The sequence below is a fragment of the Aquarana catesbeiana genome, linkage group LG05, assembly GCF_042186555.1.
Source record: "Aquarana catesbeiana isolate 2022-GZ linkage group LG05, ASM4218655v1, whole genome shotgun sequence".
Classification (NCBI taxonomy): Eukaryota; Metazoa; Chordata; class Amphibia; order Anura; family Ranidae; genus Aquarana; species Aquarana catesbeiana.
In genome coordinates, this window is record NC_133328.1 from 653,533,296 (window position 1) to 653,560,545 (window position 27,250).

Sequence of the window (27,250 nt, forward strand, 5' to 3'; positions counted from 1 at the left end):
TTGTATATTGTGGGGTCACCAGTCCGGTATATATATATTGTGGGGTCACCAGTCCGGTATTTATATATTGTGGGGTCACCAGTCCGGTATTTGTATATTGTGGGGTCACCAGTCCGGTATTTGTATATTGTGGGGTCACCAGTCCGGTATTTATATATTGTGGGGTCACAAGTCCGGTATTTGTATATTGTGGGGTCACCAGTCCGGTATTTATATATTGTGGGGTCACCAGTCCGGTATTTATATATTGTGGGGTCACCAGTCCGGTATTTGTATATTGTGGGGTCACCAGTCCGGTATTTATATATTGTGGGGTCACCAGTCCGGTATTTATATATTGTGGGGTCACCAGTCCGGTATTTGTATATTGTGGGGTCACCAGTCCGGTATTTATATATTGTGGGGTCACCAGTCCGGTATTTATATATTGTGGGGTCACCAGTCCGGTATTTATATATTGTGGGGTCACCAGTCCGGTATTTATATATTGTGGGGTCACCAGTCCGGTATTTGTATATTGTGGGGTCACCAGTCCGGTATTTATATATTGTGGGGTCACCAGTCCGGTATTTATATAATGAAATCATATCCCCTCTCAAGCGTCTCTTCTCCAGAGAGAATAAGTTCAGAGCTCACAACCTTTCCTCATAACTAAGATCCTCCAGACCCTTTATTAGCTTTGTTGCCCTTCTTTGTACTCGCTCCATTTCCAGTACATCCCTCCTGAGGACTGGTGCCCAGAACTGGACAGCATACTCCAGGTGCGGCCGGACCAGAGTCTTGTAGAGCGGGAGAATTATCGTTTTATCTCTGGAGTTGATCCCTTTTTAATGCCAATATTCTGTTTGCTTTGTTAGCAGCAGCTTGGCATTGCATGTCATTGCTGAGCCTATCATCTACTAGGACCCCCAGGTCCTTTTCCATCCTAGATCCCCCAGAGGTTCTCCCCCCAGTCTATAGATTGCATTCAGATTTTTACCACCCAAATGCATTATTTTACATTTTTCTACACTGAACCTCATTTGCCATGTAGTCGCCCCTCCCCCATTAATTTGTTCAGATCTTCTTGCAAGGTTTCCACATCCTGCGGAGAAGTTATTGCCCTGCTTAGCTTAGTATCGTCTGCAAATACAGAGATTGAACTGTTTATCCCATCCTCCAGATCGTTTATGAACAAATTAAATAGGATTGGTCCCAGCACAGAACCCTGGGGAACCCCACTACCCACCCCTGACCATTCTGAGTACTCCCCATTTATCACCACCCTCTGAACTCGCCCTTGTAGCCAGTTTTCAATCCATGTACTCACCCTATGGTCCATGCCAACGCACTTTATTTTGTACAGTAAACGTTTATGGGGAACTGTGTCAAATGCTTTTGCAAAATCCAGATACACCACATCTACGGGCCTTCCTTTATCTAGATGGCAACTCACCTCCTCATAGAAGGTTAATAGATTGGTTTGGCAAGAACGATTCTTCATGAATCCATGCTGATTACTGCTAATGATATCGTTCTTATTACTAAAATCTTGTATATAGTCCCTTATCATCCCCTCCAAGAGTTTACATACTATTGATGTTAGGCTAACTGGTCTGTAATTCCCAGGGATGTTTTTTGGGCCCTTTTTAAATATTGGTGCTACATTGGCTTTTCTCCAATCAGCTGGTACCATTCCATGTACCAATGTAGCCTATGTATGCTGTGTGGGGTTGTGGGTGGGTGACTTTGAGGGGGGAGCAGCACCCCACCTAGATCCAACCATGCAGCATTTACTTAACTGTCACCCCTGCTATTGCAAACATGGCGGCCTGGGCATCCCTCCAGACATAAATTTGCCTGGCTTGTCAATGTGTAGGCTGCCATGGCTGCTGTGCTTGCTTGGCATCCCCGGTGTCCCTACATACATGCATGGGCCGGGCTTGTCTGTGTCAGCTGCCAAAGTTGCTGTGGTTTTTTGGCATCCCCGGTGTCCCTACATACATGCATTAGCTGTGCTGGCGTCCCTCCAGATGGGCGCATGCTAAACTCTCCCCACCCTAAAAGTTAGGGCTGGTGGGACAGCTGGATCAGCTTATGCATTAAATACTTCAATAAAAATACACAATGCTTTTATTGGAGAGCTGCTTCCTTTTTCTTGTTGCTGGAGAGTGGACCAAGGATGCCTACTTGCATGTCCCCATGTTTCCATTGCAGCAACACTTCTTGCATTTTTCAGTGGGTACCCAACAATACCAGTTCATTGCCCTTCATTATGGTTCATGCACTGTACCGTGAGTCTTCACCAAGGTACGAGCCCCTGAGCTTGCTTTGCTCTGCTCTCAGGACATTCCAAAAGTGAGATACCTGGACGAGTTCCTAATGAGGGAACAGTCAGCGCAGACTCTGAGAGTTAACGTCCAAAATCAACTGTGCAAACTTTGCTGAGGTTTGGGTGAATCCTGAACCCCCAAAAGTCAGCACTGCAAAATAAATCATCGCTTGGAGTATGCAGGGAATTCCATCCCAGAAAGTACTTCTGTCTTTTTTCCAGGGTGATCTGGATCAATATTTGGCCTTGTGTATCATCAGTACCAAAGGTCAAGTTTTGCAAAGACTGCTTGCCTCTCGCCCCTTAGTGAAAACCTTTTTACAGGGTGTTGCTCATGTTATCCCCTCCATACATTCCCTGTTGACACTGTGGGAGCTCAACCTGGTTCTGTGGGTTCCTCAGAAACTGCCCTTTGAACATATCAGAGATATTCCTCCCCAACCCCGACTTTACACAACTCATCAGCCAGACATGTCTACTGGCGGCCAATAATTGGGAAGACACGTCTACTGGCGGCCAATAATTGGGAAGACACGTCTACTGTCGGCCAATAGTTGGGAAGACACGTCTACTGTCGGCCAATAATTGGGAAGACACGTCTACTGGCGGCCAATAATTGGGAAGACACGTCTACTGGCGGCCAATAATTGGGAAGACACGTCTACGGTCGGCCAATAGTTGGGAAGACACGTCTACTGGCCGCCAAATATTGGAAAGATGAGTGACCTTCACAAAACGGAACACATTATAACGCATTATAGTAAAATATAAATAACTTTATTTGCATTTTGATGATCACAGCAGTACAGACGCCTCTAGCATGATAGGACAGGTTTAGGTTCTGTTTGCCTGGTAATGTGGAACTGGTCACAGTTTAGGTTCCGTTGGTCTGGTCACGTGGGACTGGTCCCAGTTTGGGTGCTGCTGGTCTGGTCACGTGGGACTGGTCCCAGTTTAGGTTCCGTTGGCCTGGTCTCATTTTAGGTTCTGTTGGTCTGGTCAGGGGGCACTGATCCCAGTTTAGGGGCTTTTGGCCTGGTCACATGGAACTTGTCTCAGTTTAGGTTCTGTTGGTTTAGTCATGTGGCACTGGTCTCAGTTTACGTTCTGTTGGTCTGGTCACGTGGCACTGATTCTAGTTTAGGTTCTGTTGGTCTGGTCACGTGGCACTGATCCCAGTTCAGGTGTTGTTGGTCTGGTCACATGGGATTGGTCTCAGTTTAGGTTCTGTTGGTCTGGTCACATGGAAATGGTCCCAGTTTAGGTTCTGTTGGTCTGGTCACGTGGCACTGATCTCAGTTTAGGTGCTGTTGGTCTGGTCATATGGCGCTGATCCGAGTTTAGGTACTGTTGGTCTGGTCACGTGGGACTGGTCCCAGTTTAGGTTCTGTTGGCCTGGTCACGTACGACTGGTCTGAGTTTAGGTTCTGCTGGCCTGGTCATGTGGGACTGGTCCCAGTTTAGGTGCTGTTGGTCTGGTCACGTGGGAGTGGTCTCAGATTAGGTGCTGTTGGTCTGGTCACATAGGAGTTGTCCCAGTTTATGTGCTGTTGGTCTGGTCACGTGGAACTGGTCTCAGTTTAGGTTCTGTGGTCTGGTCACGTGGCACAGACCCAGTTTAGGTGCTGTTGGTCTGGTCACGTGGAACTGGTCTCCGTTTAGGTTCTGTGGCACTGATCCCAGTTTAGGTGCTGTTGGTCTGGTCCTGGTTGAAGAGAGCTGTAGCCAGCTGAATACGAGATCCGAGTGATTCCAGATTGCTGATGACACAGCGGTGATAACTCTCTCCCGATTGGAGGGTGCTGCACTTCCTCAGGGAGAACCTCTGCACCAATGATGGCTCCAGTGCCCTGAAGACGTGCAGCTGGGAGTGTCTAAGGAACAGTTCCAGAAGCTCCGTGCCGGCACCATCCTCTTCCTCATCCTCCGGTGCTCCCACCTCCATGGCCATTCTGTTCCGGGCCGCCATAAAGTCTGAGTTATAGAAGCAGAACTCCGAGGAGGAGAACCGGTCAAAGTGTCCATCGTGGAGGAAGTCTGCAGATGGCGGGGCGGAGAAGCCGTGGCGGGACATGTCAGGGTTGTATTCTTGATAGTGAACTGGAGAGAAGACCTGCCAGGCACTGATGGCGTTCATCCGGCAGCGGTTCAGCGCCTCTGCGGTCACTTCACTCCAAACACTCAGCAGAAAGAAGAGGGTCTCCATGGGATGCTTCTTGGAGACGATTTCCATCAGACGGATCTGGGAGGGGATCTCGGTGCGGACGCTGGTCACTTCCAGGCGGAGGAAGGAGTAACGGCTCTCCAATTCAGACACCATCCCCCGCACCCCTTCAAACACATCCTGAACCTGCCCCGAGGAGGTCACGTCATACACCAGCAGCACCGTCAGGGCCACGTTCTCTTGTGGGTCCAGAAGGTTGGTGGCAAAGGAATCAAGAAAAGCTGAAATGTGGCCAGCATCGGCCGGCATCAATGGTACCACGACCTGCACCGGCGTGGCCTCAGTCACATATGGCATGGGAAGAATTTCCACCAGGCCCAGGGGGCGCAGCAGGCTAAGGCGTTTGATGATTACTCCGGCATGACCCTTCTTAGTAGTAGCTTCCAGCACCAGGTCCAGGGTGTACTCCATCCCCCTGGTGGGGTCAAAGCGTCTGTAGCCGTTCAGCAGATGACGCTTCCTGAAGTGAAGCCACGCATGATAGCGGTGATTGAGCTGCTCCAATGCCTCTTCCAGCACCTGCTGTATGTCCAACAACCAGACCCCCTGCAGGGGACACTTGGGGGCCCCATCGTGGCAGGAGAAGGTGTGCGTCTCCGTAAAGTATTCCCAAGTCAGCAAGTCAAAATGGGATTTTGGGGTGAACGGCGGGTTGACGCCGACTGGCCACAGAAGACTGGCTTCTCCATCCGGGGTCAGAGAGGAAAGGTTCCGGATTTCACCCTGAAGGAGAAAAGAGGAAGAATTAGAGACGAGGAGGACGCCCTCTACAGACACATCCAGCAACTACAGATTGGTCTATAAACAAAGCTCCCAATGTGTCCCATCTACCATTAAGAAGAGGAAGAATTAGAGACGAGGAGGACGCCCTCTACAGGCACATCCAGCAATTACTGATCGGTTTATAACCACTTGCCGACCGCCTGACTGAGAAAATATGTCATGACTTTGACGTTTAATACCGGGGCAATGGTTGCAGTTGGATGCCATAACCCCGGTATTAAAACTTTCTGCAGCCACCGCTTTTTCTCATAAAAAGTGATCTGAGCAGCTGAATAGCCGATGGATCACTTTTAGAAGTGGAGGGAGGGGCCACCCCCCTTCCTCCTGCCGCCATTCTGGTGGTTCTCGGGCTTACCTGGCTCATCAGGAAGCCCAGGAACCTATCAGGTGGTTGTGGCGGCTGGCCATAGAGATTAGCAGAGGAAAGATGGCCTCCACTCAACTCTATGACATTGTGACATCACTTCTGGCCCGATGTAAACAAGGCCATTTTTTTTTGTGGAAAACATGAGATGAATGTTTTGTTTTTGATCTGATGCTTTCCATTGTAGAGGAGACATTTGGGGTCTCATAGACTTCAGATCTCTCCATAAAGAGGACCTGTCACAAGAGATGTTTACATTCCTTCTCACAGCAATAAAAGTGATAACATTTTTTTAAAGGGATAGTGTAAAAATAAAATAAATAACAATAAAAAAAAAAAAAAGAATCTAAAGCGCCCTGTCCCCGCAGGCAGTGGTGAACGCATACGTAGGTCACTCCCAAACATGTAAACGGTGTTCGCAGCACATGTGAAGTATTGCCACAGACAATTCTAGCGCCGGATCTCCTCTTTAACTCTAAACTGGAAACCTGGAAACATTTTTATAGCGTCACCTATGAAGATTTTTAAGTAATGTCGTTTGTCGCCATTCCAGGAGTCTGCGCAATTTTAACGCATGGCATGTTTGGTATCTAGTTACTTTACAGCGCTGGGGTCCTGAGCTCACTTACTATCGGGGGGGGACTCAATAAAGATGTGATGGTGTTATTCCCTCTTGTTGATGGAACGCCCCAAATTCTTGAAGCTTTTGCGACACTTTTGGCTCTGACAGCGACTCGCCCACCAAATTCAGGTAATGCTAAAATGCGCCAAAATCAGAATAAAATATCGCCAGTGGAAGCGAATTAGGAACGGCTCTCCATTGGCGTACAGAGAGAGAATGTGGCGCAGATCGATTGTGTGAAAGTGTCTCTCGTGTGCGTTCTAAAAGTGACGCTTTGTGCGCCAAATTCAAGTCCAGGTTCTAGACGGGTAAATGGATTTGCCTCACAACTCATGAGAGACACTTTCCCCAAATCTGTCTGCTCCAGAGACTGTCTGCATTACCCTCCCAAGACTCCTCCCACAATCCGGATAACATACCGCCCCCCCATTAGTGTACAATTTTGTTTAATTAAAATCTTACAAACATACAACTTAATAAAAGCAGAATAAATAACATTTTATATAAATAACCAAAAATACATAACTTCAGCAAAAAAAATGGCGGCCTTTTTCCAAGAATCTGATCTTATAAAATCTAGGGGGATGTAAGAGGACAGAAAGAAGTCCACACACCCAGAGACTGACAGACAGCAGCTACGAGGACCTGACATTCCTCCATGCCTTTGTCCAGGCCCCCGACCCCCACCTGTCCTTCTCAAGACCCCAAATCTTCCCAACCCCCTCTAGTATGCCGTGCACCACCACCTCTAAATGAAAGCACTTTTTTCCGAAGTGGAAACCGGACACCGTGCATTAAATGTGAAGATACGGACTGCTAAGCCAACTAGAAAAAAGTGTCTCAAAATCCCGGTGAGTCTGAAAAGCCCCCTTTTACCATTCTGCATAACTCAAACAGGAAAGGAAAGGCATACCCAAAGCCCCACCCACCCACCCATCCACATATAGACTTCTATATTAAAGGGGCACTGAAGCAAGAAATTGCCCATTGTCTTCTTCACACCGCCACACTCCACGCTTGGACAACCATGGTTCACCGCAGAGCAATACTTCAAGTTGCCCTTCACATAGAGTCATGGAATGAGCGCCAGGCCAAATCCCGAAACTTTAAAGGGATTCTCTCCAGATTAAACGCAGACCCTCCCTCATAACAGGGCCTGGGTGGCCAGTGGCTCATTAAAGGCAGATTGAACAACCCTCCTCTCCAGGGTCTTCCTAGGAAGAGACTTAATTCCCTCCGCCGTCACTCACCACTGCCGAAGCATTTTCAGGCATGGGGCAATGTAAGCCGGGAGCTCATCATGTCGGACCCTCAGGCTTTTCACTGGCCCACGATTCTCCCAGCTTCGCAGAAAAGGCCTAACCCAGGACTGAAAAATACCAACCTACCCAGGTGGTTCCTCTGCCAGCATATTACCAAAATGATGTTTCAAAAACATCAGAGAAAAAAAATACCACCGGGTTGACCATACCTAGGCCACCCATCCGCCTGGGAAGGTTACAGACCTCTTATTGAGGTTCAGTTTGTTCCCCCATAACAGTCGGAAGAAACAGCTGTAGATCTTCGCATAGAGCAGCGGTTCTCAACTCCAGTCCTCAGGACCCACCAACAGGTCAGATTATAAGTATTACCTTGGGGGAGATGCAGACTAGAATACTGCAATCGCTGAGCAGCAAATGATATCACCTGTCATGTATTTCAGTTATCTTGCAAACCTGGCCTGTTAGTGGGCCCTGAGGATAGGAGATGAGACCCACTGGCATAGAGAGACACTGACAAAACACAGACAAAGCTGTCATACAGAAATACCGGGATCAGGTGAGTTTTAATCAGGTCAATCCTCTCCCTGTAAGAGAGTTTCCAATCCTTCCAGCTGGCAACTTTGGCATCGGCCATTTGCAAGACCATAATCGCCGGGACCAAATTTGATGCCCAAAACTTTAATTTCCTGCCGGACCTCTTGGAAGGTGTCCGGAAGCTCAAGGCCATCGCCTTCCTCTCCCATCCAGAAAACTTCACTCTTATCCTGGTTGATCTTTGAGCCAGATGCCTCAGCATACTGCTCCATCACTGAGACCACCTCCTCAGTCCCAGAGATGAAACTGTCTGATGAAGGGGTCCTGCCTGGCTCCAAAACCTTGCCTTTTTTGTAACTATGTGATCAATGATTAAAGTTTTGGACCCATTTTTGGAGATCCTGGTGTGCTGGTGACATTTTCTCTCTAAGACTGTATACGGTTCCAGCCGATGGTCGCTTCAGCACCCAACTGAAAATACAGCCATCTTTGCAGGAACATGTGCGTTGGGAATATTACATCAGAGATGAAAATAGACACATCACCAGCATAGGCCACGACCTTCAGAGGAGGCTCACCAGGAATGCCCAAAGGCGCTCCACACAACGGTCTCTAACCTGATGAAGGGATCGATTGCGAATGCGTATAGCAGAGGACTCAAAGGACACCCCTGACGCACACCCGAGCCAACATCAAACGGCTGTCCGATCCAACCATTTACAAGCATGAAGCTTTCAGCCCCTCTGTACAAGGTCTTTGGCCAATCGCTAAAGCAAATTGCCCGCTACAGACGATAAACGCCAGAAAATTATTTTTGCCAGTATCTTCCTATCAACATTCAGAAGGCTAATGGGCCACCAATTCTCGAAGAATCTTTACCCTTTGACGGAAGAATCACCGCAGATTGTCGCATGGAGGGAGATAGCCATTAAAAACCTCCACCAATACGGGGCCAGAGTAACCTTAAAGTGCTTATAAAACTCGGCTGTCAATTCATCTGGCCCGGGAGACTTCTAAGTGGCAAGCTTATCAATAGCCTTGAAAAGTAAAAGAAAGCTAAATAAAGAGGAAATAGAAATGAATATTTATATGCTCGGGTGTGACAGGTCCTCTTATAGTAAATGTCTTCACCTATTGGGAAGATGCTCACCTGAAGTCTCTGGATCTGGCTGTAGGTTCTGTGCAGTCTCATCTGGCTGACTTTACGCTGCAATCTATACATGAGCGTGGCATCCCGCACAGGATGAGCAGACACGGCTCCCGCCAGGGCCGACTCTTCTATATTATCCATGTCTGCATTTCTTGGGAGATTGAAGGAGATGTAAACCAAACCCTAGAAGGATAATGAGGGACACATGAGTCCTAGGAGGAGATTGAGGGGTGTTAGAGGGACACATGAGTCCTAGGAGGAGATTGAGGGGTGTTAGAGGGACACATGAGCCCTAGGAGGGGATTGAGGGGTGTTAGAGGGACACATGAGCCCTAGGAGGGGATTGAGGGGTGAAAGAGGGACACGTGAGTCCTAGGAGGATATTGAAGGGTGTTAGAGGGACACGTGAGTCCTAGGAGGAGATTGAGGGGTGTTAGAGGGACACGTGAGCCCTATGAGGAGATTGAGGGGTGTTAGAGGGACACATGAGCCCTAGGAGGAGATTGAGGGGTGTTAGAGGGACACATGAGCCCTAGGAGGAAATTGAGGGTTGTTAGAGGGACACGTGAGTCCTAGGAGGAGATTGAGGGGTGTTAGAGGGACACGTGAGTCCTAGGAGGAGATTGAGGGGTGTTAGAGGGACACATGAGCCCTAGGAGCAAATTGAGGGTTGTTAGAGGGACACATGAGTCCTAGGAGGAGATTGAGGGGTGTTAGAGGGACACATGAGCCCTAGGAGGAGATTGAGGGGTGATAGAGGGACACGTGAGCCCTAGGAGGAGATTGAGGGGTGTTAGAGGGACACGTGAGTCCTAGGAGGAGATTGAGGGGTGTTAGAGGGACACATGAGCCCTAGGAGGAGATTGAGGGGTGATAGAGGGACACGTGAGCCCTAGGAGGAGATTGAGGGGTGTTAGAGGGACACGTGAGTCCTAGGAGGAGATTGAGGGGTGTTAGAGGGACACGTGAGCCCTAGGAGGAGATTGAGGGGTGTTAGAGGGACACCTGAGCCCTAGGAGGAGATTGAGGGGTGATAGAGGGACACGTGAGCCCTAGGAGGAGATTGAGGGGTGTTAGAGGGACACATGAGCCCTAGGAGGAGATTGAGGGGTGTTAGAGGGACACGTGAGTCCTAGGAGGAGATTGAGGGGTGTTAGAGGGACACGTGAGCCCTAGGAGGAGATTGAGGGGTGATAGAGGGACACATGAGCCCTAGGAGGAGATTGAGGGTTGTTAGAGGGACACATGAGCCCTAGGAGGAGATTGAGGGGTGTTAGAGGGACACGTGAGTCCTAGGAGGAGATTGAGAGGTGTTAGAGGGACACGTGAGTCCTAGGAGGAGATTGAGGGGTGTTAGAGGGACACATGAGCCCTAGGAGGAGATTGAGGGGTGTTAGAGGGACACGTGAGTCCTAGGAGGAGATTGAGGGGTGTTAGAGGGACACATGAGCCCTAGGAGGAGATTGAGGGGTGTTAGAGGGACACGTGAGTCCTAGGAGGAGATTGAGGGGTGTTAGAGGGACACGTGAGCCCTAGGAGGAGATTGAGGGGTGTTAGAGGGACACATGAGCCCTAGGAGGAGATTGAGGGGTGTTAGAGGGACACGTGAGTCCTAGGAGGAGATTGAGGGGTGTTAGAGGGACACGTGAGCCCTAGGAGGAGATTGAGGGGTGATAGAGGGACACATGAGCCCTAGGAGGAGATTGAGGGTTGTTAGAGGGACACATGAGCCCTAGGAGGAGATTGAGGGGTGATAGAGGGACACATGAGCCCTAGGAGGAGATTGAGGGTTGTTAGAGGGACACATGAGCCCTAGGAGGAGATTGAGGGGTGTTAGAGGGACACGTGAGCCCTAGGAGGAGATTGAGGGGTGATAGAGGGACACATGAGCCCTAGGAGGAGATTGAGGGTTGTTAGAGGGACACATGAGCCCTAGGAGGAGATTGAGGGGTGTTAGAGGGACACGTGAGCCCTAGGAGGAGATTGAGGGTTGTTAGAGGGACACATGAGCCCTAGGAGGAGATTGAGAGGTGTTAGAGGGACACGTGAGTCCTAGGAGGAGATTGAGGGTTGTTAGAGGGACATGTGAGTCCTAGGAGGAGATTGAGGGGTGATAGAGGGACATGTGAGTCCTAGGAGGATATTGAAGGGTGTTAGAGGGACACAAGAGTCCCAGGAGGAGATTGAGGGATGTTAGAGGTATACGTGAGCCCTAGGAGGACATTGAGGGGTGTTAGAGGGACACGTGGGCCCTAAGAGGAGATTGAGGGGTGTTAGAGGGACATGTGAGCTCTAGGAGAACATTGAAGGGTGTTAGAGGGATATGTGAGTCCTAGGGGGACATTGAGGGGTGTTAGAGGGACACGTGGGCCCTAGGAGGAGATTGAGGGGTGTTAGAGGGACATGTGAGCCCTAAGAGGAGATTGAGGGGTGTTAGAGGGACATGTGAGCTCTAGGAGAACATTGAAGGGTGTTAGAGGGATATGTGAGTCCTAGGGGGACATTGAGGGGTGTTAGAGGGACACATGAGACCTAGGAAGAGACTGAGGGGTGTTAGAGGGACACATGAGCCCTAGGAGGAGATTAAGGGGTGTTAGAGGGACACGTGGGCCCTAGGAGGAGATTGAGGGGTGTTAGAGGGACACATGAGCCCTAGGAGGAGATTGAGGGGTGTTAGAGGGACACGTGAGTCCTAGGAGGATATCGAAGGGTGTTAGAGGGACACGTGAGCCCTAGGAGGAGATTGAGGGGTGTTAGAGGGACACATGAGCCCTAGGAGGGGATTGAGGGTTGTTAGAGGGACACGTGAATCCTAGGAGGAGATTGAGGGTTGTTAGAGGGACACGTGGGCCCTAGGAGGAGATTGAGGGATGTTAGAGGGATACGTGAGCCCTAGGAGGAGACTGAGGGGTGTTAGAGGGACATGTGAGCTCTAGGAGAACATTGAAGGGTGTTAGAGGGATATGTGAGTCCTAGGGGGACATTGAGGGGTGTTAGAGGGACACATGAGACCTAGGAAGAGACTGAGGGGTGTTAGAGGGACATGTGAGCTCTAGGAGGATATTGAGGAGTTTCAGAGGGACACATGGGCCCTAGGAGGACACTGAGGGGTGTTAGAGGGACACGTGGGCCCTAGGAGGAGATTGGGGGATGTTAGAGGGACATGTGAGCCCTAAGAGGAGATTGAGGGGTGTTAGAGGGACATGTGGGCCCTAAGAGTAGATTGGGGGATGTTAGAGGGACATGTGGGCCCTAGGAGGAGATTGAGGGATGTTAGAGGGACACGTGGGCCCTAGGAGGAGATTGGGGGATGTTAGAGGGACATGTGAGCCCTAAGAGGAGATTGAGGGGTGTTAGAGGGACACGTGGGCCCTAAGAGTAGATTGGGGGATGTTAGAGGGACATGTGGGCCCTAGGAGACCTTGAGGCGTGTTAGGGGGACTTATATATAAAACACATAAAATTATAGTAGTATAAAATGTCTGGAGTTGGGCTCTATTTGTCTGAACATTACCTGATACTCGGCCGCACATGCAATTCCGAGTGTATCCTGAAGGCATCGACCCAACCATTCGTCCGGCCGGGAACTAAGTATATCAGAACGACAGAAATCCAAATGGGGCCCCAGTCTGAGAAGGAGCGCCCTGGACAGAAGGTAACCAGAAGCCCCTTGACAGTATCTCCAGTTCTCCTTGCCTCCAATGAACTCCATTGGTTGCCCAAAGTATACAGGAGGCCCGGGGCTGAGATGGTTTACAAGCTCCTTCAGGTGGTAGCCATTAATATAAGAATCATCTTGAGAGACAAAGAACCAATCATATGTGGATATAAAGTGCGCCTCCAGATAACGCAAGGTGTGGTACATTAACCACGCTGGGCGCTCATCGCCATGGGACACGACCTCCATTCCTGGGAGGGCCTTAGGACCTCGGGCTCCGGTGAAGAACAATAAGCGGCTTACATGAGAGGAGAGAGTGCGATTCACGGCCACAGCGAGCGAGTTCAGGGTGGAGCGAGAAGACAAGACTGTCACCAGCAGACGTTCTCTGTAGCCAAGTTCTGATTGGATGTACCGGGTTCTATGGACAAAGACATGAAGATTAATGAGCAACCTGGAGCCAGGAGCCTGACCTCTGGAATTCCCACCCCACCCCCATACTGTATGAGCTCTCCTACTCCCCACACTACGATTCCATTGACTTAGATCCTCCATGTTGGGTGGGATGGCACATCAAAGGCTGGCAGAGGGATGGTCTACTCTACCGTGACTTCATCTGGACTTTCCTGGATCCGGCCAGCATTCCCATCCTAATCCCCCTCACCTGTGGCTTGCAATAAAGCTTGAAAAACATGGGGGGCTCTACACAAAGACCAATCCTCTTCTAGGTGACCACTTCAACTACAGACCTCTGCTCATTGGACAAATATATTAAAGTGTCACTAAACCCCCATCATAGAAAACTCTCAATAAATGGTGTATTCCATGCTCTTCATACTCACTCATCACTGGGAGATTCCGCTTCTGTATTCTGGTCGATCCTGCAGCTCTCTATCTCCCCCTCCTGTCCATGTCCCCAGTGCAGTTGGGGATTTTGCAGCTGTGGTGGCAACTCTGCACATGCTCAGATCTCATTGAGTTTCTATGCTGAGTATTTCCTCCCTATCACATCTGAGCAGCCCATGTGACTATAGAGTCACACATGTGGGTGTATACATAGTGACAGGCCACTCCCTCCCTCCTCCTCCAGGCCCACAATGGGGGCGGGATATTGCATGTAGATTGATGAAGGCTTCACCTCCCTCTTATTCTAAGACACAGGCGAAAGGGGGCGTGACACAGCCTGTGACCGGCAGAAATCCATCCACATCATGTTATTGCCAAAAAATAATAAAGATTTGATTTCAAATATATATTTGTATGACGATTTATAACAGTTTATTGATATTTATTTTTACTCTGTATTCCAAAAGCTGAACATGTGACTGGCAGCAGAGGACTAGAAGCTCCTCCTACTTCTGTTTCCCTGCAGACAGGCTGGGAGAGAGCCGGATCATGTGACAGCTGGATATCCATTAGGAAAAAGGGACTTAGATGTCTTTTTATTATAATAATTACAGAGCCGTCATCCCCATACAGAAACAGAAGGGAGAATGTACATTATAAGGCACGGGTTTAGTATCACTTTAATGGCTGACAGGACTTCTCCAGCAAGAACATGCAGGTAATAGTTTGAGATAATGACCATCCAAACCCCCCTCCCCCGTCGAACAAATCCTGTGAGCCCAGCCAGGGAGGGAAGGAGGGGAGCAGCACAGGAGGATCTCACCAGTACAATGAGAACAATAATATCCCAGCCAGGCTTTAAACTTGCCCCATTCATGTTCCTCCCAGGAGGTTCCGGCTGGTGACCATCCACCTGCCACACATGAGGTCATTGAATTATCTATCCATAAAAAGCTACATATTGGGACTGTCGTGGCCCCCTATAACGTGCTGTGAAAGAATGTTTGGCCAGATGAACCCCAACAGGAGAAGATGGTACAATGGGTTCCCTTCCACAGGCTCACATACAGGATACAAGTCTCACCTTAGCACCTTCTTGTGGGAGGGATGTGTTCTGTGGCTGTATGGAACAATCCGGAGCTTCAAGTCATCCATATGGGGCTTTGCTTGCCCAGCCTGTAGCCCAAGGTGGCTCTGGGGACGATCCATGCATGGACCTTCATCTCCCTGTATCCAGGAGATGCGGAGAAGGCTCAGGCTGCAGCCTAAGGAGAGGCCCAGAATAAATGGAAGCACGGGACGGAGGAGGCCGAGGAGGACTGCGTAAAGCTGCGGACCCATCCTACAGCGAGGAGAGAAGAAGAGAATTCATGTCAAATACTTCTACTTTCCAGAATGTGAAGCTGAGAAGGTTCCGTAACACACTTCTCTTTGTGTTTTCTGAGTTCTCATCTTACCTGACTTTCCTCAGCAATCAGAAAACATCAGATATGAGGCTCCAGCACACAGGACTTCATCGCTGCCTGCAAAGATACAAGTCCAAGATGAATCCTAGGAAGACATCTCCTCCATGTATCCACTATCTGTCCTCCCAGAGACTCCCTATACAAGATGAATCCTAGGAAGACATCTCCTCCATGTATCCACTATCTGTCCCACTAGAGACTCCCTATACAAGATGAATCCTAGGAAGACATCTCCTCCATGTGTCCACTATCTGTCCCCATAGAGACTCCCTATACAAGATGAATCCTAGGAAGACATCTCCTCCATGTATCCACTATCTGTCCCCATAGAGACTCCCTACACAAGATGAATCCTAGGAAGACATCTCCTCCATGTATCCACTATCTGTCCCCATAGATTCTCCCTATACAAGATGAATCCTAGGAAGACATCTCCTCCATGTGTCCACTATCTGTCCCCATAGAGACTCCCTATACAAGATGAATCCTAGGAAGACATCTCCTCCATGTATCCACTATCTGTCCCCATAGAGACTCCCTACACAAGATGAATCCTAGGAAGACATCTCCTCCATGTATCCACTATCTGTCCCCATAGAGACTCCCTACACAAGATGAATCCTAGGAAGACATCTCCTCCATGTATCCACTATCTGTCCTCCCAGAGACTCCCTATACAAGATGGATCATAGGAAGACATCTCCTCCATGTATCCACTATCTGTCCCCATAGAGCCTCCCTATACAAGATGAATCCTAGGAAGACATCTCCTCCATGTATGCACTATCTGTCCCCATAGAGACTCCCTATACAAGATGGATCATAGGAAGACATCTCCTCCATGTATCCACTATCTGTCCTCCCAGAGACTCCCTATACAAGATGAATCCTAGGAAGACATCTCCTCCATGTATCCACTATCTGTCCCCATAGATTCTCCCTATACAAGATAAATCCTAGGAAGACATCTCCTCCATGTGTCCACTATCTGTCCCACTAGAGACTCCCTATACAAGATGAATCCTAGGAAGACATCTCCTCCATGTATCCACTATCTGTCCCCATAGATTCTCCCTATACAAGATGAATCCTAGGAAGACATCTCCTCCATGTATCCACTATCTGTCCCAATAGAGACTCCCTACACAAGATGAATCCTAGGAAGACATCTCCTCCATGTATCCACTATCTGTCCCCATAGAGACTCCCTACACAAGATGAATCCTAGGAAGACATCTCCTCCACGTATCCACTATCTGTCCCCATAGAGACTCCCTATACAAGATGGATCATAGGAAGACATCTCCTCCATGTATCCACTATCTGTCCTCCCAGAGACTCCCTATACAAGATGGATCATAGGAAGACATCTCCTCCATGTATCCACTATCTGTCCCCATAGAGCCTCCCTATACAAGATGAATCCTAGGAAGACATCTCCTCCATGTATCCACTATCTGTCCCCATAGAGACTCCCTATACAAGATGGATCATAGGAAGACATCTCCTCCATGTGTCCACTATCTGTCCCCATAGAGACTCTCTATACAAGATGGATCATAGGAAGACATCTCCTCCATGTGTCCGCTATCTGTCCCCATAGAGACTCTCTATACAAGATGGATCCTAGGAAGACATCTCCTCCATGTGTCCGCTATCTGTCCCCATAGAGACTCTCTATACAAGATGGATCCTAGGAAGACATCTCCTCCATGTGTCCGCTATCTGTCCCCATAGAGACTCTCTATACAAGATGGATCATAGGAAGACATCTCCATGTGTCCACTATCTGCTCCCATAGAGACTCTCTATACAAGATGGATCATAGGAAGACATCTCCTCCATGTATCCACTATCTGTCCCCATAGAGACTCCCTATACAAGATGGATCATAGGAAGACATCTCCTCCATGTGTCCACTATCTGTCCCCATAGAGACTCTCTATACAAGATGGATCATAGGAAGACATCTCCTCCATGTGTCCGCTATCTGTCCCCATAGAGACTCTCTATACAAGATGGATCCTAGGAAGACATCTCCTCCATGTGTCCGCTATCTGTCCCCATAGAGACTCTCTATACAAGATGGATCCTAGGAAGACATCTCCTCCATGTGTCCGCTATCTGTCCCCATAGAGACTCTCTATACAAGATGGATCATAGGAAGACATCTCCATGTGTCCACTATCTGCTCCCATAGAGACTCTCTATACAAGATGGATCATAGGAAGACATCTCCTCCATGTATCCACTATCTGTCCCCATAGAGACTCCCTATACAAGATGGATCATAGGAAGACATCTCCTCCATGTGTCCACTATCTGTCCCCATAGAGACTCCCTATACAAGATGAATCATAGGAAGACATCTCCTCCATGTATCCACTATCTGTCCCCATAGAGCCTCCCTATACAAGATGAATCCTAGGAAGACATCTCCTCCATGTATCCACTATCTGTCCCCATAGAGACTCCCTATACAAGATGGATCATAGGAAGACATCTCCTCCATGTGTCCACTATCTGTCCCCATAGAGACTCTCTATACAAGATGGATCATAGGAAGACATCTCCTCCATGTGTCCGCTATCTGTCCCCATAGAGACTCTCTATACAAGATGGATCCTAGGAAGACATCTCCTCCATGTGTCCGCTATCTGTCCCCATAGAGACTCTCTATACAAGATGGATCCTAGGAAGACATCTCCTCCATGTGTCCGCTATCTGTCCCCATAGAGACTCTCTATACAAGATGGATCATAGGAAGACATCTCCATGTGTCCACTATCTGCTCCCATAGAGACTCTCTATACAAGATGGATCATAGGAAGACATCTCCTCCATGTATCCACTATCTGTCCCCATAGAGACTCCCTATACAAGATGGATCATAGGAAGACATCTCCTCCATGTGTCCACTATCTGTCCCCATAGAGACTCTCTATACAAGATGGATCATAGGAAGACATCTCCTCCATGTGTCCGCTATCTGTCCCCATAGAGACTCTCTATACAAGATGGATCCTAGGAAGACATCTCCTCCATGTGTCCGCTATCTGTCCCCATAGAGACTCTCTATACAAGATGGATCCTAGGAAGACATCTCCTCCATGTGTCCGCTATCTGTCCCCATAGAGACTCTCTATACAAGATGGATCATAGGAAGACATCTCCATGTGTCCACTATCTGCTCCCATAGAGACTCTCTATACAAGATGGATCATAGGAAGACATCTCCTCCATGTATCCACTATCTGTCCCCATAGAGACTCCCTATACAAGATGGATCATAGGAAGACATCTCCTCCATGTGTCCACTATCTGTCCCCATAGAGACTCCCTATACAAGATGAATCATAGGAAGACATCTCCTCCATGTGTCCACTATCTGTCCCCATAGAGACTCCTATACAAGATGGATCATAGGAAGACATCTCCTCTATGTGTCCATTATCTGTCCCCATAGAGACTCCCTATACAAGATGGATCATAGGAGGACATCTCCTCCATGCGTCCAATATCTGTCCCCATAGAGACTCTCTATACAAGATGGATCATAGGAAGACATCTCCTCCATGCGTCCAATATCTGCTCCCATAGAGACTCTCTATACAAGATGGATCATAGGAAGACATCTCCTCCATGTATCCACTATCTGTCCCCATAGAGCCTCCCTATACAAGATGAATCCTAGGAAGACATCTCCTCCATGTATCCACTATCTGTCCTCCCAGAGACTCCCTATACAAGATGGATCATAGGAAGACATCTCCTCCATGTATCCACTATCTGTCCCCATAGAGCCTCCCTATACAAGATGAATCCTAGGAAGACATCTCCTCCATGTATCCACTATCTGTCCCCATAGAGACTCCCTATACAAGATGGATCATAGGAAGACATCTCCTCCATGTATCCACTATCTGTCCTCCCAGAGACTCCCTATACAAGATGAATCCTAGGAAGACATCTCCTCCATGTATCCACTATCTGTCCCCATAGATTCTCCCTATACAAGATGAATCCTAGGAAGACATCTCCTCCATGTATCCACTATCTGTCCCAATAGAGACTCCCTACACAAGATGAATCCTAGGAAGACATCTCCTCCATGTATCCACTATCTGTCCCCATAGAGACTCCCTACACAAGATGAATCATAGGAAGACATCTCCTCCACGTATCCACTATCTGTCCCCATAGAGACTCCCTATACAAGATGGATCATAGGAAGACATCTCCTCCATGTGTCCACTATCTGTCCCCATAGAGACTCCCTATACAAGATGGATCATAGGAAGACATCTCCTCCATGTGTCCACTATCTGTCCCCATAGAGACTCTCTATACAAGATGGATCCTAGGAAGACATCTCCTCCATGTGTCCGCTATCTGTCCCCATAGAGACTCTCTATACAAGATGGATCCTAGGAAGACATCTCCTCCATGTGTCCGCTATCTGTCCCCATAGAGACTCTCTATACAAGATGGATCCTAGGAAGACATCTCCTCCATGTGTCCGCTATCTGTCCCCATAGAGACTCTCTATACAAGATGGATCATAGGAAGACATCTCCATGTGTCCACTATCTGCTCCCATAGAGACTCTCTATACAAGATGGATCATAGGAAGACATCTCCTCCATGTATCCACTATCTGTCCCCATAGAGACTCCCTATACAAGATGGATCATAGGAAGACATCTCCTCCATGTGTCCACTATCTGTCCCCATAGAGACTCCCTATACAAGATGAATCATAGGAAGACATCTCCTCCATGTGTCCACTATCTGTCCCCATAGAGACTCCTATACAAGATGGATCATAGGAAGACATCTCCTCTATGTGTCCACTATCTGTCCCCATAGAGACTCCCTATACAAGATGGATCATAGGAGGACATCTCCTCCATGCGTCCAATATCTGTCCCCATAGAGACTCTCTATACAAGATGGATCATAGGAAGACATCTCCTCCATGTGTCCGCTGTCTGCTCCCATAGAGACTCTCTATACAAGATGGATCATAGGAAGACATCTCCATGTGTCCACTATCTGTCCCCATAGAGACTCTCTATACAAGATGGATCATAGGAGGACATCTCCTTTATGTGTCCGCTATCTGTCCCCAAAGAGACTCCCTATACAAGATGGATCATAGGAAGACATCTCCTCCATGCGTCCACTATCTGGTTTTCAGTAGCAGACCACAGGTGGGGTGTACAGGGAGTCTGTATGGAAGCAGATAGTTGTGGAACATTCTGGGTGAGAATTCAGGTAAAGATCTCATCCTGGGCCTACAGAACATGAAGAGCTTCCATCAGAGTAGAAGAGCCAATATATAGTCTATCTGTGTGTAGAGGAATCTGCAGGAAGGCTGGACAGGTCTGAGGCCATTCCACAAGTTACATCACATCCATAGCTGTCTGATCTTCACCTTCTGGAATCATCTATAGATATCAATACAGTGCCTTGAAAAAGTATTCATACTCCTTGGAATTTCCCACATTTTGTTACAACCAAAAACGTAAATGGATTTTATGTGATAGACCAACACAAAGTGTCACATAATTGTGAAGTGGAAGGAAAATGATAAATGATACAAATAAATATGTGAAAAGTGTGGGGGAGGGGCATTTGTATGGCGCCCCCCGGAGTCAATACTTTGTAGAACCCCCTTTCTCTACAAGTCTTTTTGGGGATGTCTCTACCAGCTTTGCACATCTAGAGAGGACATTTCTGCCCATTCTTCTTTGTAAAATATCTCAAGCTCTGTCAGATTGGATGGAGAGCGTCTGTGAACAGCAATTTTCAAGTCTTGTCACAGATTCTCAATGTGATTTAGGTCTGGACTGTGACTGGGCCATTCTAACACATGGCTGCTTCTCTGATGAATAGCAAAGGAAAGACACAGTTAAGGGAGGAGGAGAGGAGTGCTGCTCACCCCTGGGGATAGAAGCAAAAATAGGAAAAAGCTTTTCCAATTCACCCCTGATCATCTTATTTGAATTAGTTGATGATCACCACTCGGTTTCTTTTTTTACTCGATTTCTCAACTTTCGGCTCTCACTTCTATGCATGATCTACTTACTTTTTTTCTTCATATATATATATATATACCTAATATTATAAGGCTACAGTCTGCATATGAGGTATGCATATAGATTGATGCCTTTACTCTATTATTCAATTAAGTAAATACTCCCTAATCCAATGCTTGGATACATATCATGAGTGAGATCCCTAAATGTGTTTCCTTTGGGTTTCTGCTGCAGGTTTTGTCTTTTCCCCGACCGGCCGATTGGTCCGGGTGGGGGGGGGGGCGATTCTCAGTGTGACCTCTCGTAAGCCACATCTTTGGTTTCTGCCCTGGTGCCTGTGGCTGTGCCGGTGGAGGTGTTACAGGACCTCTTGGGGAAAGCGAGGAGGCATTATGATTTTAAAAGGGGACTCTCTTATAGGAAACTTTTCGCTCTTAGGACACGCATCATTGGGTAACTATGTTATATAGAATATGGTACATTCCTTTTAGTATATGTAATTAAGCCCTTATATGTGTATCCCTGTTGTATATTTTTCAACAGACTGACCTCTGAAGAAGACCTTGGATATATAGGTTGAAACGCGTCAGCTCCATTTTTCTGATATTGACAATATTCACATGATGTTGTTATGAAAATATGTCTGATTTCACTAGACTTGTACACTCTATATCAGAGCTCATTTTTTAACCTTTGTGTTAAATCATTTTTTGTACAATAAAATATAATTCTTTTTATACAACATTGGTCTAATATCTTAACCCCACTGCCAAAAAACCCCACCTGGGGAAATCTCTTTCTTATTTTTGCTTCTCTGATGAATGCTCTCCTTGCCCGGCCGGTCAGTTTAGGTGGACGGCCATGTCTTGGTAGGTTTGCAGTTGTGCCATACTCTTTCCATTTTCCGATGATGGATTGAACAGAGCTCCGTGAGATGTTCAAAGCTTGGGAGATCTTTTTATAACCTAACCCTGCTTTATACTTCTCCACAACTTTATCCCTGACCTGTCTGGTGTGTTCCTTGGCCTTCATGATGCTGTTTGTTCACTAAGGTTCTCTAACAAACCTCTGAGGGCTTCACGGAACAGCTGTATTTATACTGAGATTAAATGACACACAGGTGGACTCTATTTACTAATTAGGTGACTTCTGAAGGCAATTGGTTCCCCTAGATTTTAGTTAGGGGTATCAGAGTAAAGGGGGCTGAATACAAATGTCCCCCCCCCCCCCCACACACACACTTTTCACATATTTATTTGTATCATTTATCATTTTCCTTCCACTTCACAATTATGTTTTTGGTTGAAACATGTCAAAATGTGGGGAATTTCAAGGGGTATGAATACTTTTTTCCAGGCACTGTAGATAATAGAATCTGATGAGGTCATAGAAGGCGAGGGTTCAACCAACATTGTGAGATGTATGGAGCATCACCTAACAGGGAGTGTGCAGCCCCTGACCATCTCCTGTGCTATGTCTGCAGAGTTCCCCTATAGGGGGGGGTCCCTTTAGTCTATCGGTTTACACAGATCGAGCGATTCCTGGACTCAGCTGATTGGATGTTTCCTCCATATAGAATTTTATCTATAAACCGGATCCTCGGATCTCAACTCGCCCAATAAGGAATTTCCATCCGTGAAATATTATCTGCCGACCTTCCATGACCTGAGATCTCCTGACCACCTCCGGGGTTTGGGTTGTCCTCTCTGATGGGTCTGTCAGCGTTTGTGGACATTGGGGTCCCTCTCAGCATTTGTGGACATTGGGGGTCCCTGTCCATGTTTGTGGACATTGGGGTCCCTGTCCATGTTTGTGGACATTTGGGTCCGTGTTTGTGGACATTGGGGTCCCTGTCCATGTTTGTGGACATTGGGGTCACTGTCAGCATTTGTGGACATTGGGGTCCCTGTCAGCATTTGTGGACATTGGGGTCCCTGTCCATGTTTGTGGACATTGGGGTCCCTGTCAGCATTTGTGGACATTGGGGTCCCTGTCCATGTTTGTGGACATTGGGGTCCCTGTCAGCGTTTTCGGACATTGGGGTCCCTGTCAGCGTTTGTGGACATTGGGGTCCCTGTCAGCATTTGTGGACATTGGGGTCCCTGTCCATGTTTGTGGACATCGGGGTCCCTGTCCATGTTTGTGGACATTGGGGTCCCTGTCAGCATTTGTGGACATTGGGGTCCCTGTCCATGTTTGTGGACATCGGGGTCCCTGTCCATGTTTGTGGACATTGGGGTCCCTGTCAGCATTTGTGGACATTGGGGTCCCTGTCCATGTTTGTGGACATTGGGGTCCCTGTCCATGTTTGTGGACATTGGGGTCCCTGTCAGCATTTGTGGACATTGGGGTCCCTGTCAGCATTTGTGGACATTGGGGTCCCTGTCAGCGTTTGTGGACATTGGGGTCCCTGTCAGCGTTTGTGGACATTGGGGTCCCTGTCAGCATTTGTGGACATTGGGGTCCCTGTCAGCATTTGTGGACATTGGGGTCCCTGTCAGCGTTTGTGGACATTGGGGTCCCTGTCAGCGTTTGTGGACACTGGGGTCCCTGTCAGCGTTTGTGGACATTGGGGTCCCTGTCAGCATTTGTGGACATTGGGGTCCCTGTCCATGTTTGTGGACATTGGGGTCCCTGTCAGCATTTGTGGACATTGGGGTCCCTGTCCATGTTTGTGGACATTGGGGTCCCTGTCCATGTTTGTGGACATTGGGGTCCCTGTCCATGTTTGTGGACATTGGGGGTCCCTGTCCATGTTTGTGGACATTGGGGTCCCTGTCCATGTTTGTGGACATTGGGGTCCCTGTCCATGTTTGTGGACATTGGGGTCCCTGTCAGCATTTGTGGACATTGGGGTCCCTGTCCATGTTTGTGGACATTGGGGTCCCTGTCAGCGTTTGTGGACATTGGGGTCCCTGTCAGCGTTTGTGGACATTGGGGTCCCTGTCAGCATTTGTGGACATTGGGGTCCCTGTCAGCATTTGTGGACATTGGGGTCCCTGTCAGCGTTTGTGGACATTGGGGTCCCTGTCAGCATTTGGACCTCAGGAACAGGGATCCCAATAATAATAGAGACACCCGCAGTCCATCTCTGCACCCCATGTTGTCCCTCTATAGACCTTCCAGAGGAGGACCCACCAATCTGACACAAACAATACACAGTGGAAGGAGTGGTGTCAGCTCTGCCCAGCTGTCTTTTGCTAAACTACCTAAACCCAGGTACAGGACAGCTCTGAATTTCTGGCCGGATAAACAAAACACTTCAAATAGAACACCAAAGAGACCAGATAGGAAGATGACTGTTGGGGAGAAGAGTCCCTGTTCAGCCACCAATTTCCTACCTGTCCCTTTCCACCCTGTGGGCACCACCCAGCACTTTGTCCTGCCAGTTGGTGCCAACAGGGAAGATTGTTTTCTGGCATTTGGACTCCCAATACAGATCCTGTCTCTGTACCTCGGGATCATGTGCAAGTCTGGAGGTCCATGTCTGAACTTACCTGGCTGGTTGTCTTATCGGGATTTCTGATCTCACTTTACCAAATGTTCTGGACTTCTGGGTTCAAGCTGACCTTTGGTCTCAGTGCATCTTCTGCTTCGACCCTCCAGGCTCAACCCACATCCTCATACAGCTCTTTGGACAAAGTATAACAGCAGGTTCGGGTTTCTGGGCTCAGTATACCAGCCGGTTCAGCTCTTCAGTCTGGTTGGTTGCCTTCATTGGCTGGTTTGAATCGTTCATTTCAGTCTACCTTTTGGTTCAGATCTCTGGGCTCGGTGGACCTTCAGGTTCAGATCTTCAGGCTCAATGTAACCTGTGGTTCAGGTCTCAGAATACATGTAGTTTCTGGTTCATATCTCTGGGCTTGGTGGACCCCCTGGTTCAGATCTCTGAGCTGAGTGGACCCCCTGGTTCAGATCTCGGGGCTGAGTGGACCCCCTGGTTCAGATCTCGGGGCTGAGTGGACCCCCTGGTTCAGATCTTGGGGCTGAGTGGACCCCCTGGTTCAGATCTCGGGGCTGAGTGGACCCCCTGGTTCAGATCTCGGGGCTGAGTGGACCCCCTGGTTCAGATCTCGGGGCTGAGTGGACCCCCTGGTTCAGAACTCCGGGCTCAGAGGACTTTCTGGTTTAGATCTCTGGGCTCAGAGGACCTTGTGGTTCAGATCTCTGGGCTCGGAGGACCTTGTGGCTCAGATCTCGGGGCTCGGAGGACCTTGTGGTTCAGATCTCTTGGCTCAGTGGACCTTCAGGTTCAGATCTCGGGGCTCAGTGGACCTTTAGGTTCAGATCTCGGGGCTCGGAGGACCTTGTGGTTCAGATCTCGGGGCTCGGAGGACCTTGTGGTTCAGATCTCTGGGCTCGGAGGACCAGGTGGTTCAGATCTCTGGACTCGGTGGATCTTCAAACCTCTGGGCTCGGAGGACCTCGTGGTTCAGATCTCTGGGCTCAGTGGACCTTCAGGTTTAGATTTCCGGGCTCGAAGGACTTTCTGGTTCAGATCTCCAAACTTAATATACCTGGTGATTTGGATCTCTACCTTGGTGCACCTTCTGATTCTGAATTTGGGTCACCCGCCTCGGTGTTCTGACTGGTTCCTATACCCGGGATCAGGGTAGCAGCAGGGTCAGATCTTTACGCTCGTTATGTCGGGGCTTCTCCATAAAATTCTGTATAGAAACCACAGAACGAAGGGAGAGAGAGAGGAGAGAATGGATGGAGCATAGCTGACTGCCCAGACTGTTGTTGTCGATAAAGTTCATTCAAAAAGATGGACCATAGAGAGGAAGGAGCTGGCAGATAGGATCCAGGAAACAGTATGGCCAGCGATAGATGAAAAGAGAGGAGAATAGACTGCCTGATCATAGAGAGGAGAGGAGGATAGACTGCCTGATCATAGAGAGGAGAGGAGGATAGACTGCCTGATCATAGAGAGGAGAGGAGGATAGACTGTCTGATCACAGAGAGAAGAGTGTGGCTGCAGATTGGAGCTCCACTTTTGATAGGAAACATGTGGCCTCCACTCCACTTTTTTTTTTTAAATGAACTTTAATGTAACAAACATTCAGTAGACACAAGTGGTGGAAGTGGAGGTGACATGTTTCCTGGAGGGGATATAGCTGCAGACTGGAGCTCCACCCCCAAAGGAATCATGTGGCCTCCACAGTAAATCAACTTTAACCCTTTCACTGCCAGAGCTGTTTTTGCGTTGTTTGGACACGTGTTTAAAAAAGAACTTTACTATTAGAGTCGTGGAACAAAACACATATCTCTTGGATGGGGGAATACACGCGGTAAAGATGACTCTCCGCCCAAAACTGCTCGATCCTTTTACGGTCTTGCTTGTTCTGGTCCCCCGCATATCTTACACTCACTGCAATGTCTCCTCTTTTAGTTTATCTGGGGTCCAAGGCTGAAGAGATGTCTACTCCATAGACCTAAGTCTCAGGGAGGTCTAGGAATGCCGAATATCCTGTTAGGGGCAACTCTTAAACAAGTTGCTTTAAGTTTATATTGCTTTGTCAAATTATTGCTTCTATAAGAATAATGACATGGAGTCAGATTAGTCTGTGTCACAGTCCGGAGCAAGAGAACTGCACCCTTTACTTCTTTCAAAGGCCTTTTATAGGCAGCTCTACAAGCAGTAATCTTATCGGCATTACCAAATGAGGTTAAGGTACAAAGAGTTTCTTATCAGTGAACACGTAATGATTATTCAGCAGTTCCAAATTCCATCTAGATACAGATTGATACGTACACAGAAGAGAAAAGCACAAACAATTAAAGTGGAACTCTAAGTCATTATTTCAACCCTATCAATTTCCCCCTTTGACATCATCCTCTCCCTCCCCCTGGGTCCTCATGAACAAGTTCTAGTCAGCTTTTCCTAGAGTACTATCCCTGACCGCGAGTTGTCAGAGGGGAAAATCCCATCCCTCCAGGTGTTGCTCACATCTTAAATTCAAGAAGAGTAGTTTTATAGGAGTAGGGT

The 27,250-nt window shown here is 48.2% G+C and overlaps 1 protein-coding gene across 1 annotated transcript; it reads right to left on the reverse strand.

The window, feature by feature from the left end:
- Positions 1-3,085: 3,085 nt before the first annotated feature.
- Positions 3,086-26,157, reverse strand: LOC141145722 (chondroitin sulfate glucuronyltransferase-like). Its single transcript, XM_073632609.1, has 6 exons — positions 24,759-26,157; positions 15,212-15,277; positions 14,839-15,096; positions 12,765-13,329; positions 9,251-9,433; positions 3,086-5,258 (listed from the first exon to the last, which is right to left on the reverse strand). Exons 3-6 carry the CDS (start codon positions 15,093-15,095, stop codon positions 3,996-3,998), a joined length of 2,268 nt encoding a protein of 755 aa, XP_073488710.1. The 5' UTR covers position 15,096; positions 15,212-15,277; positions 24,759-26,157; the 3' UTR covers positions 3,086-3,995.
- Positions 26,158-27,250: the final 1,093 nt, after the last annotated feature.

Excerpts from the sequence above, each read along its gene's own strand:
- LOC141145722 (XM_073632609.1), bottom strand. The coding sequence starts at position 15,095 with ATGGGTCCGCAGCTTTACGCAGTCCTCCTCGGCCTCCTCCGTCCCGTG. Across the intron at positions 13,330-14,838 it reads TCCCACAAGAAGGTGCTAAG|AACCCGGTACATCCAATCAG; the intron begins GTGAGACTTGTA and ends CTTTGTCCATAG. Across the intron at positions 5,259-9,250 it reads GCCAGATCCAGAGACTTCAG|GGTGAAATCCGGAACCTTTC; the intron begins GTGAGCATCTTC and ends TTTCTCCTTCAG.